The 12,231-nt window shown below is 45.3% G+C and overlaps 1 protein-coding gene across 12 annotated transcripts in view; it reads left to right on the forward strand.

Annotated features, from left to right (window-relative positions):
- Positions 1 to 12,231, forward strand: part of Cacna1d (calcium voltage-gated channel subunit alpha1 D) — a 301,997-nt gene that overhangs the window by 170,909 nt on the left and 118,857 nt on the right. For 8 of the 12 annotated variants that reach the window (XM_052733754.1, XM_052733758.1, XM_052733755.1 and 5 more), the window contains exon 8: positions 1,223 to 1,326. In XM_052733754.1, coding sequence (XP_052589714.1) covers positions 1,223 to 1,326 — 104 coding nt within the window. Of the gene's footprint in view, positions 1 to 551; positions 656 to 1,222; positions 1,327 to 12,231 lie in introns of all 12 variants that reach the window. The other 4 variants (XM_052733756.1, XM_052733760.1, XM_052733764.1 and 1 more) reach the window with 1 other exon arrangement.

Here is a 12,231-nt window from a genome sequence, read left to right on the forward strand (position 1 = left end):
GAACTACAGAGGTCCATCTGCCTCCCAGGTGCTGGATCAAAGACATGTGCCATCATGCCCAGCTAGTGTTTTGTTTTTGTTTTCTTGGTTTTTTTTTTTCAAGAGTTTATAGAGTCACATATAACAGGCTTGACTCTTTAATTAAGACTTCCACCCAATTTTAAAAGCAGTTAGGGCTAACACCCGGGGTGGAGCAGCCATGAGGATCCAGGAAAACCCTAGCTCTACCCTCTACTGAGCCTTCCCCTGGAAGATGCTCGTCAGGACAGGGTCCTGGGATGGAGCCAGATCTCAGCTCATTTCCCTGCCTGGGACCAGGACCTGCTGTTTGGCCTGAAGCCTCCATGAGTCTTCTTTTGTGTGTGCAGGCATGCTTGTGTGCCTGTGTATGTTGGAAATATGTAATGAATGTCTGCTGGCTGCTGCTGTCTCTGACTTCCGTTAAGTAAATGTTTAATTCAATGTATAGAATGTTCTCTCTAATGTGACCCTCTCTCTTTGTTAGATTCTCCTATTAACCCACGCCTATGAGCCCATCTTGTTTCTTACAGATGAATGATGCTATGGGATTTGAATTGCCCTGGGTGTATTTTGTGAGTCTCGTCATCTTTGGGTCATTTTTCGTACTAAATCTTGTACTTGGTGTATTGAGCGGGTAAGCTACATCTCTTTCATCTTGAAAGCAGAGTCCTGAGGACAGTTGCCAAGACCACACAGGCTTTGCTAGAGGGGCCAGTGGGTGGGTACTCTCCTTTTGTATTGCTCTCTCTTCTGCTGAGGTTTCCCAAACCAAGCTATTTCCTGGAACTTCACTAGCTGTCATGAAAGAGAGCCATGGAGAGATTATTGACCAGGAATGAATTAATCAGTATTGTTTCTTGGGATTTAAATAATTTCCCTTGCTTGACCTTCTGTCTGTCCTAAAATGAGATGCATTTATAATTGCTTTCTTGATCTGGATCCAAATATAATGCCTATTAATTGGCACAAAACTGTAGCCAGATGAGTCGTCTAGGCTGACTTTGGAGAGTCCCTTCCTGAAGACTTCAGCCTTAGGGCTTGCCCTACCCTGGGGAAGACAATGCAAGGACCCCCACTCCTTCAAGCCCTTCCCTTAGGACACTAACCTTCAACCAAAGCCCTGAGTGGTCCTGCAGCTGCAACCGGGGCTCTGTTCTTTAGTAAATGGATTACTGATAACTGATCTCCTTACATTTTACAGGTAAATGATGCAATAGGATGGGAATGGCCATGGGTGTATTTTGTTAGTCTGATCATCCTTGGCTCATTTTTCGTCCTTAACCTGGTTCTTGGTGTCCTTAGTGGGTAAGCAGTTGGATCCCTGCTGTGCACTCTCCCGCTGCCACGTGGGAGGCAGCCCTGTGTCTCCCAGCTGCTCCCTGGTGGCTTCTCTGCATGCCTTTGGACTCTGATGTCCCCTCTGTGTGTTGCTTTTGGATTGAACTGTGATTCTTTCTGCCTGTATCTGTCTGTGAGATTCTGTGTTTCTGACGCTTGCCGAGCACTGTTAACTTAATGAAAATCTTTCCCTTAGAGGGGAATTCCAAGCAAGTAAAAGGCTTCCTAGCCTTGGTCTCCCCCAGAGAGGGACTTTGATCTCTCGTGGGTTTCATTACATTAGTACATGACCTGGCCCTCTTCAGTCACGCTCAGCATATTATAAATAGTGGTGTTTCAGAGTCTCTGGTAAAGACTAGGTTAGTACATAAGTACCCAGCAGTTTCAAGCCCTGCCTTCCTGAGGTTGGGACCCTTGAGTAGCTTGACTGGTCACTGCTGTCACTACATGAGTTGTGCCTCTGATTCAGCTTTCATGTTTTCTTAATACAGAATGATGTTCATCTGTTACACACATGTTCCCTGTGGCTTTATTGGCCCCATCCTTCGGTCGCCATGTTAAAAGTTCATCTTGTTTAATGCTTGCCTTTGTGCTTACCCTCCGTTTATTAGGTTGAGGGGAGATGGGCTTGAGAAGAGCCTTGGGCCGTGGGGCTGAGCCCTACTGTGGTGGGAGATGGTATTCCAAAGGCCCCATGAGTAGATGTGAATCTCGACATCTCTGAGGTACCCCAGGCAGTGGAGTACCCCCATCAAAGTGGGCTGGGGGCTCTCTCAAAAGCAGTTCCCCAAATGGGAGATTGATTTTTGGCCTGAAAAATGCTATGGGTTTCTCATCATTAGAGTCTTACTTATTAAATTCTATTTGTGTTATTGCATTATAGTTAAGATAAAATATCTAATTAAGAATTGTACTCAGTTTTAAGCGAGGTTACTAAAAATGCTTTGTCTTAAGAATTAGACATCTAATGTTTACAGTCTGTACAATTTGAAATTTTAAGGAATAATAAAATAGCCAACTTTTAACTCAAAACAAAACAACTATACACACAGTCACTTCCAGCACACAGCCCAATTGCCCTGAGCAGCCCAGAAGGTACCCATGCCCCCTCCCTCTGGCCCTAGTCACTGCATTGAGCCCAGGAATTCTCAGGAAATCACACTGATCGACTTGGTCCCAAGTGAGTTTATCTTTCAGAGGCTATATCTCAGACATGATGCCGTCCTGTATGCTGAGTTAGTAAAGTCAGCTTTGTCTTGTTTCCTGGAGATAGAGAGCAGAAGGCAGAGCCCAGTTATCCATCTGGATTCCTTCCTTCACATTCCTCCAAACCTGCCTTGCCATGGATTGAGTGGGGTCAGTTCTGCACCATAGAACACTGTCACGCAAGTCCCTTATCTAGAAGTGGCTCAGGAGCAGTGTGTCTCCCCCTCTCCACCAGTGAGAGGAACAGGGCATGGGAACTGAACTGCAGGGACAGCACCCAGCACCCACCTCAGCTCCCTTCTACAGACTGTAAACTTTAAAAGGCCTTCCTCCCTGGCTTGATCATGCATTTTCGTTTTCTTTTTCTTTCTTTCTTTCGTTTGTGACACAGGGTCTTAGTTCTGTAGCCCATGCTAGTGTAGAATTCACTATACAGCCCAGACAGGCCTTGGACTCCAAATGATCCTTCTGAGTGCTGGGATTAAAAAGCATGAGCCTCCATGCCCAGCTGCAAGACCATCCTCCTCTTGAGCTTCTGTGGCCTGAAGTTGGGGTCAGCATGGTGAGCGTGGCAGTTATAGCTGGAGGAACGTTGCCACAGGAACTACCCAAACAAGGCCAGCAGCTGCAACTGTGTTGTGAGTTCCTTGGCGCCCCATGTCTCCTGAACCCAACTAAACTGACGGAGGCCATGGAAACCACTAATTTTAACAGTGCCAGTGACGTGCCTTATCTTTAGTTCCCCCTCTCTGAGCAGGAACTGTTGCCCCGGCACGATGAAGCAGAGATACAAGTCAGCCAAATCGTGAGGTGTTTAAAAAAGCTAAAAACAGAAGATGGAGGCAGGGACATCCCATTATAATGACAGGGGTTCAGCGTGAAGCCTTGTAGGAGGGACCCAAAGCTAGAGGGTTAAAAACAGCACACGTCCTCACCAGACAGTTTACTGAAATGTACCTTGAAGAAAAAGAACAAGGTTTTGAAAGGCATTATTTTTATATTAAAAGAAAACTATGAAGGAGAAAGCAGATGATGCTTTGATGTCAAAAGCAAACCTAAGATGTCCTGGTGATTTTAGCTGTCAGCCCATGATCTACTCAGACTCCTAGGGGGTGCACACTCCCTTTCCTCCCCTCTAACCCTCCAAGCCACTTGGGTAAGAAATGCTGAGCCAGGCTCTGAGTGGAGTCAGAGCTGGATCTGCAGAGCTCTTTGGCTAGCATCCTTCCAGTTCCTGATGATGGCCTGGCTCTGGGCCCGAGGCCTGGGGTGCCAAGGTGTCTGAGTTACAGACTCCAGCCTTGGGCTCAGACTGCAGCTCAAGTTGTACAGCAAGTGCTGTCGCTGGGAGAGCTGGAGGCCCTCAGGTGGAGAGTGCCTGGGCCCTCAGGCCTCTCCACCTCACCACCTCACCACCTTCAAGGGTTCCCTGCACTAATCTGCCTGCCTCTGCCCTCTTGTTTATCTGTTTGCTTTTTTTTTTTTTGCTATTGTTTAAGCAAATTTAGAATTGTTACTTTAATTGTAGAGGTGTTATACAGCCAGAAGGACACAAAATGTCAGAAGACATTTCTGTGGCACAGCCCTTAAGGGACTTTCAGACTAACATGTGATCTTAAAAGCACTGGGTTCCAAGCATCCCATCCTAGGTCAGTCAAGACCTCATGCATTATGACATCATAATATGGACTCACTAGGTGACAGTGACACCAGATGTGCCTGACACTGAGCCCTTTGTTTTGTTTTGTTTGCGTGTGTGTGTGCGTGCGTGCGTGCATGCGTGTGTGTTTGAGACAGCGTCTCATTGTTCAGTACATCCTTATCTCAGATTGGTGGCTAGCCTCCTGCCTCGGCCTTCAGAGTGCTGGGATGGTAAGCATACACCACGGTGCCTGGTTGTTAACCCTTTATAAACAATGACTTGTGTGTTTGTGGCTCCTTCCTTTGCAAATAGCCAGGGCGTCCTGTTGCATCTTCTACACAGTTGATTCGGTGTTTGCACGTTTTTAAGGCATTCAAAGGCTGAGTCTCTGAAAATGCTGTTTGCTTTGTTTTGTTTCCTTCTCAAGGTGAGACCGAAGCTCATGAACTGCATGCTCTGTGAGCATGGGTGCGGATGACACCGTCTCTGTTGATGCTGCTCTGTGGGAAGAGTTGGAATGGCCTGGAGCTAGTACTGTGGCTTGCTATTTGGTTGTCCTTGAAAGAGTGATCCTTTGATGGGCAGAGAACTGAAAAGACTACCCCGTTAGGTCTGAAGTCCGGGTAGTGGGTGTGTCTTAGCTTCTCACTCTGGCTTGTTAGCAACATGGACTCCTCAGTTTTAAGCTATTCCCTTAAATCCTGGCACTCTCAAGGTTTGTCTCAGTGTATATGGCACCCCAGTGCCTGGTTTCGTAGAGTTGCCATGAAATTCTCCAGGGCACAGTGGTACCCCTGGGTGGTAGCCTGCTTCTCTACTGCAGGTCCCACCTGCCATACCTATGGTGCTGAGGTCTGAGTGGTCAAGGGAGACTTCTTAGGCTCCTGAACTCCCAAGGAAGGCCAGACCTGGCCCTCCCAGTATCCCATGGTCAGGATGGGTTTCAGTCACTCTGATCTTTAGTCTCCTCTTCCTAATATAGAAAGAATCCTGTCTTGCTCCCTGTCTCCCAGAGTAGCTTGAAATCAGCTAATGAATGGAGAACCATGTGAAGAAGGCTCTTAAGGCTTTTATTCATCTTTATCTTCAACTCACAGATCTCCTTCCACTTCCTCCACCCCCATCCCTGGGAAAGTGGGGATAGCCCAGGGGGCTCTGTGGAAGTTCTTAAGAGGAGAATTTTTGCATTTTTCCAGGAAGTAACTTAAGAGGCTATTTGTGTCACACACACACACACACACACACACACACACACACACACACACACACACACCATATTCCTTGCCAGCAGGAGATGACCATGGGGCATAGGATTTCTTTGTCAGATATAAACTATTTTGTGTGCAGACTAAAGTCACCGTTATTGGCAGTCTATGTGGTGAAGACTCCTTTCCTTTGCATCAGAGGCAGGGATGACATTCCAAAAGGCAGTTCTCAAGCATGCCAGCTCAAATCACTACACTTTGTGTCTTCTCTGCCTTTTAGCACTTGTGTGACTTGGGTCAAATCCTTCCCTCTTTGAGATGACTTTCCTCATCAGTGTGTCTGCACATGGAACCAGTGCTGGTTCCAGTCTTGTGGAGGGAGCCTTCAGAGAACTACAGAATGTAGACCCCATAGGGGATACTGTCAGGTTCTAGAAAGAATGTATAGGCGATCTGGAATAAGCCAGCCTTTCTAAGCCAGCTCATAATAGCCATTGGCCAAGCTAGGTTTGTATTAGTGAGAAACCAAATCTATATGTTTAAATGTCTTAGTCTATAAGTATGTAAATGATGGAAGGCCATCGTCTAAAATATGTTACTATGTAAGCCCCCTCCTGGGCCTGCTTGAAATAATAGGTTAAAGTCATTTGTCACTGGTCTGGGAATTCAAGGCTTTTGCTAACATCTCACAAAAATATTTGAAATAGTTTTTTCTGAAGCAGGTCTTGTATGTTGTCAGGCAATAAATGTTCTCCATAAGCCTGCTTTCAGGACATAAAACTGAACGTAAACTAAGCCTGTGGGTCTGTAACTTCGGAACCATGTGGCTCTAAATTAATTCTGTGTCTGTGTAAGCCACAGACTTCTTTAAACATCACTTCCCAAATTTTCAACTGAGGGAGGCCAGTATTAGTTCCTTTGCTGTTTGTGGTGACAGAATTCCTGGCAGAGGCGCCTGAAGGAGAAGGGGTTTGCTGGGGCCTGTGGCTTGAGAAGATGTAGCCCACAGTGATGGGAAGGTTTGGCAATGAGCCTGAGGCAGCCGGTCACATCCCATCCACATCCGGAAGCGGAGGGACTCGAACTCACTCCCCCCCCCCAGTGTGTTCAGGCTGTGGCCCCAGCCTGTGGATGGTGCCATCTTCACTCAGGGTGGGGCTTTCCTCCTCCGTTAAGCCTTTCTGGGAATACCCTCACAGATAGGCCAGAGATAGGCCTGTGGAACAATCCAAGTCCAGTCAAGTTGGCAATGGAGATTAACCATCACCAGGCCTGTTCATCTCGGTTTGAAGAGTTCAGGAGCAAACTGGGTAAAAAGTAAAACACTGAAAAAGAAAAAGAAAAAAAAAAAAAGCAAGAGCAATTTTCAAAACGGTTCGTCTTTCTGAAACTGACTTCCTAGACTATTCTGAACACATAAAACATCAGGCATAGACAAAGACAAGGCGTGGCTGCTTTCGTGAAGCCCTGGCTTCCTCAAATAAAGAACGATGGTCTGTAGAGCAAATGGGGAGGGGGGGGGCGATGATGTCACGGGGAGACAGCAGACCGTGCTGTGCCGGAAGAGAGTCAGGCTTACAACGTGGCCCGGCGAGGTAGACTGGGCTTCGTTTATATTCATGGCACTGTGAGCTAGGGAACCCCTGATGTCTTCTCGAACACTGGCTCGTGGGGCAACGCACCAGGAGGAGGAGGAGGAGGTGTCACTTGTGGCTATTTTCTGAGTGGAGACAGATGCTCTGGGAACAGTTGATCTGCATATTTTTCACGACAACTTAAATTTCCCTACCAGTATGCACTGACAGAGGGTGGACAGCGGAATCCCCTCAGGTGTCCACACCTCTGACAGATCTGCATCTTAGGAAAGAAGTCAAGTTGCTTGCAAAGTTAAGAAGGATAACCCAGGGCCCTGAGATAACCATTGGCCCATCTTGGAGAGTAGAAACGTAATGTACTGAGTTAATGAGAATCCATGTCTCAGACAACAAAGCCCTTTTGGCAAATGACTAATGAGACACATGGAAGTCTAAGCCGTGAATGGTGAAATACGCCTTTAATCTCAGCACTCAGGAGGCAGAGGCAGGCAGATCTCTAGGAGGGTTCAAGGCCAGCCTGCTCTACAGAGTGTGTTATATGGCAACAGGGCTACATGATGAGAACTTGTCTTAGAAAGGGGTTGGTGGGGAACTCCTTACAGACCTCTTTGGCTTAGGTTTTCCTCTGTGTGTGATTAGCACTCTCCAGGCTTCCTGAATGCCAGAGATATCTCTGAGGGTCACTTGAAGCAAAAGACTCCAAGAATTCGCATAATTTCACTTTGGTTGGATGAGGCTGTCTGGAAAACCCATCCTCATAGCTGGGTGTCCTTCTTCTTGAACTTCAAGGTAACGTTGTGAGTGGAATTGATGCTGAGATTGAGGGATACTAGAAAAAGCCATAGTCCTTTAGGAACATCCTTGGTTTGCCTTTGGTAAAGTAAGAAATTAAGTCCCAATTTGGCTTTATGGAAAAACGCCAGATTTCTCTTTGCTAGTAAAGAACAGAGCTAAACATCCTTATCTCCTCTGGGCATTGAGTGTCCTTGTTGTACAGCTGACAAAGGGATCCTAGTGCTGTGGGTACCCTGGCCCCCAGAAGTGCGCAGGCTGGTAGCCACACCTGACATTAACAAGTAAATGTAACCTCTCTGTGGCTGGCTGGCAGCTGCTGTTTCCATAGAAATGGCTGTTGGATCAGTGGAAACGAGGTAAGAGAAAAGTTTTTGCTGATGCGTGTTCCATCAAGCTGACGTCTGTTTCCCTGGTAACAGCAGTGGACAGCAGCCAGGCTCTAGAAACAGATTCAGTAGAGCGCTTTCACTTGTCAGCTGTGGCTGTCATCTGCTCCTGACCACATTGTCTTTGATAACACCTAGCAAAGGCCTCTGAGGACCTTGGAGGCACTACTGGCCTCATGTGACCTCCTGGGCATCCATCTTGCTCATGGAAAACTGTGTCCAAATCAGACTGTCAGCGCTTTTCCCTCCACCTGTGCTCATCTCGTTTATACAGCTCAGGAGATGAGGAAAGGTTCTCGAGGGCAACGGTATCGCAGAGCAGACTGTTGAGTCTGTTGCTCTCAAGTCTTAGGGGAGTAGAATTCGTTACTGTGATTTTATGCACAGACTCAGCTCTTCACAAAACTGGTGATACCTTAATAGTTGAAATTAAAGCCATAATTTTCATGTGTTCCTTATTCTGTTGGTGGCATTCACAGCCTCCTGCAATGAAAAGGATGTTTATGAGTTTAATAATTTGACTTCTTGTGAAAAACATAATTGATGTCTGTCTCTAAGATGTTACTGCCAGGTTCTGCCAGATTTTTTCTCCTGTTCATTGTTCTTATACAGGCTAGAAAATTGCTTTCAGGGCTCAGATATTGTAGGGCAGCTTGGTGTATAGACAAAGATAGTATGTCTACCAAATCTGGAACTTCTCTGTGGTGCGGTTCAGCAGTTGTTTCTTCTGGGGTTTTCATTTTATTTCTGCACATGTATGCATCCAAAGCACACATCTCCCCCTCTGCTTATGTGAGACAGTATCCGCAGATCTCACAGCACAAGAGACAGCCTTGTTGCCTAGTGTGTGGAATGGGTACATGGTGGGGAGAGGGTTAAGTTGTTTGCCTTGAATCCACAAAGATCCATTGTCTTCAAAAAGATCCTTTTTCTGAAAATAAATTAATTAGAAACCCTGCAATTTATAGGTGTATCTTTTAGAAACAAATGAGATATGGATGTATAGTATTGGCAGAATATGGATTTGGGCATCCAGAAGAACCATGGGAAACAGTGCTCTGTCTCTGCAGGGTTTCCTGGATGAGTTTTCTTTAGTTCTCTGGAACAGAGTGACTGTGCCTGGAGACAGTGCTGAGGGCTGGCCCTTAAATACTTCTGCACCATCTAGTTTGGTTCAAATAACAGATGAGTAAAAAGTGACAGTCTGGTTAGAGTCACATTAGTTCTCTCCTTCTATGTAAAAAGAATGGCGTTTCTGTTTATCTCCTGAGTAATCTTCGAGTGCCTGCACAAAGGAAGATGTATTTGCCAAGTGCTGCGCTCACCACTGGGTACTATAATGAGTTCACAGAGGCCTGAACACGGTAGTGCACACCGCAATTCAAGCACAGGCGTAGGCATGAGAATCATGAGTTCAATGCCAACCTGAGCCATATAAAAAGGTGATTTTTAAAAAGTTTTTGTCTTTATGAAGCATGCTTAGTTAACAAGGCAAGCTTATGATGACAAACTCTTAGAAATGCTTTGGAAGAAGGACAAATGGTGGCGCACGCCTTTAATCCCAGCACTCGGGAGGCAGAGGCAGGCGGATCGCTGTGAGTTCGAGGCCAGCCTGGGCTACAGAGCAAGCCCAGCCAGGGCTACACAGAGAAATCGTGTTTTAAAAAATTGATATTTAAATTTAATAAAAGTTACGATATTTGAATATTTGAATGTCTTCAGATTACCTTTAAAAAAATGTATCAGGAAAGGGGATAAATGGGCAACCATTTAGAGAGATACATTAGTGATCATGGAAATTTAGGAGATATTATTTGTGGGCTCCAGCTGGTAGGCATACAGGTGGTAGTCATTCTGTAATCTCTTATATATGCTTTTATAAACGTTTGAAAATTTTCTTAAGTTAATGCTGGAAGTCTGTATATAAAGGTCACCATAGCTGCAGTGATGTGAATGGACTTGGTACAAAGGAGATGTAAGGAAGCCGAGCTAAGGCTGCTGGGAGCCACCTCCAGCCACCAGCTATAATGGCACCAGCTTGGATCTTTCACTATAAAGAAGTATAAAATAAGACAAAATACAACATGACTGTTTTCAGAAAATGGAAATGGGCATCTCAGGATTGGGATCCATAGCTCCAGAATTTCCTGGCTTCGTGCCTAGAAACACTCTTAGAATTATTTTGGAAGGCAGCAAAGCTCAGCAGAGACGGTCAGTCTATTTGCTGAGGAGGCAAAGAGTAGTTTAGTGCGCTAAGACAGCTGGAATTAGTAGGGCAGAGTAGTGGGGAGTCGTCTTCAGAGAAAGGGCTCCGGAGATCTGAATAGAGATCCTCTGAAGTCTTTGGCCATGTGCATAGCTAATTCCGTGCCAGGTCATACTCACTGAAGAAAACAGCTCCGTGCCGGGCTCTGACCAGCTGTAGTGGGTAAACCTTAAAGAGCATGTGTGGTATTTGAAATGAGACTTCAGGAAAGGTAGGCATTGGCCGGATGCCACTTTCACTATAAAAAACAAACTTCTAAACGACCAGGCCAAATGGCCAATGAATTAGACACTTGCCGAAATAAAAAATCAATACTCGTTAAAGGAAGATGCCAAAATGTAGCCCTTCCCCCAATACTTCATCTCATGATCGAAAGTTGTGAAAAGCGGCAGGACAAACCCACAATCAAGGGGAGACAAGAGAAACTCATCAGGAGGTGACAGAAACATTGCCACAGGTAGTCAGATTTTGAAGTTGCTGCTGTAAAGCTGTCCGAGACGTCGAAGGAAAAGACGCACATCACAAAGATACAGATAGTGCACATTAGCCTGGGACCGGCACCATGTCTGCAAAGGATTGCGAACTTGAGGGGAAAGCTGAGTGACAGGCTACGAAGGGTGAGGTGATGGATGGGAAGTCCGAGTTCCAGACGAAATATAAACAAGGGAGGGGAGATAAACACATGCGAAGAAAATTTAGTAAGGAAAAGAAAACCAGTCCTGGGCACATCAAATTCAGACGGCCCAAGGTTAAAGATAATACCTTAAAGGCAATTAGATGGAGAGAATTGACCCCATGGATGTCCTCTGGCCTCCACCCTCATGTACACATTCCAACACACACATGCACACACGCAAACGAAGTTAGGGAAAAGTGCATTTCATGCTAGAATAAGATAAAATCCATTGACTTCGTTTTTTAGACATAGTTAAAACAAGCCATAGTTCAATGGCATGGCATCTTTAACGATCTGAAAAGGATTTGGAGGTTCAAGCCCTGGTATTGAAAAAAAAAAAAGGAAAAATCATTAAGAAGGTGATAAAAACTCTGTGGAGCAAAAATACTCACCAAAAAAAAGTAAAGTGAAACAAAGGAAAATTTCAAATAAAAGTCAAGAAAACTGGTCAACAAATCATACCTACACTGTAAGAAATGTTAACAGCAACTCTTCATGCTAAAAGAAAAATAATTTTAAGTAGAGACAAATACATATTTTAGAAATAAGCACCCAAAATAACAAATGTAAAGATAAAAAGATTCCTTCTCATTTCTAAATTTCTTAAACTGACGTCATTTAATGTAAAAAGCAGCATTGTGCTTCTACGGAGAGTGTAGTGCAGAGCAGCAGGGGTATGGAAGATGGGGGCGGGGGGCTTAAGGGGAATCTCCTTGTAAAATCCTTAAAATGTCACATACATTAGAGAAAATGTGGATTAGGGACCGCCATGTCAATGTAAGGATGCATATGACATTCTTAATATTTTAAAAATAAAAGGTCACAAAGCCATAGAGGAGATGAAACAGAATACCGAGCGGCGGTTGGCTGTGCAGAATAAGTCAGGAGAGGAGGAAAGGGGGACCAGGCATGTGCAGTCCAAGCCAAAAGCAGACAGACTTGACATGGTGACTCATGCTTGAAGTTCTAGGCCTGGGAAGGCCGAGGCAAGAAGAGTGTAAGTTCCGGGCTAGCCTGAGCTAAATAGCAAGAACTTGACTCAAGAAAAACAAACAAACAAAACAGCTGGAACAGCAAGATGGTGGGCAGCTGTCAGCTTCA

This window comes from Peromyscus californicus, unplaced genomic scaffold, assembly GCF_007827085.1.
Source record: "Peromyscus californicus insignis strain IS unplaced genomic scaffold, ASM782708v3 Scaffold_12__1_contigs__length_115047231, whole genome shotgun sequence".
In the NCBI taxonomy this organism is placed as follows: Eukaryota; Metazoa; Chordata; class Mammalia; order Rodentia; family Cricetidae; genus Peromyscus; species Peromyscus californicus.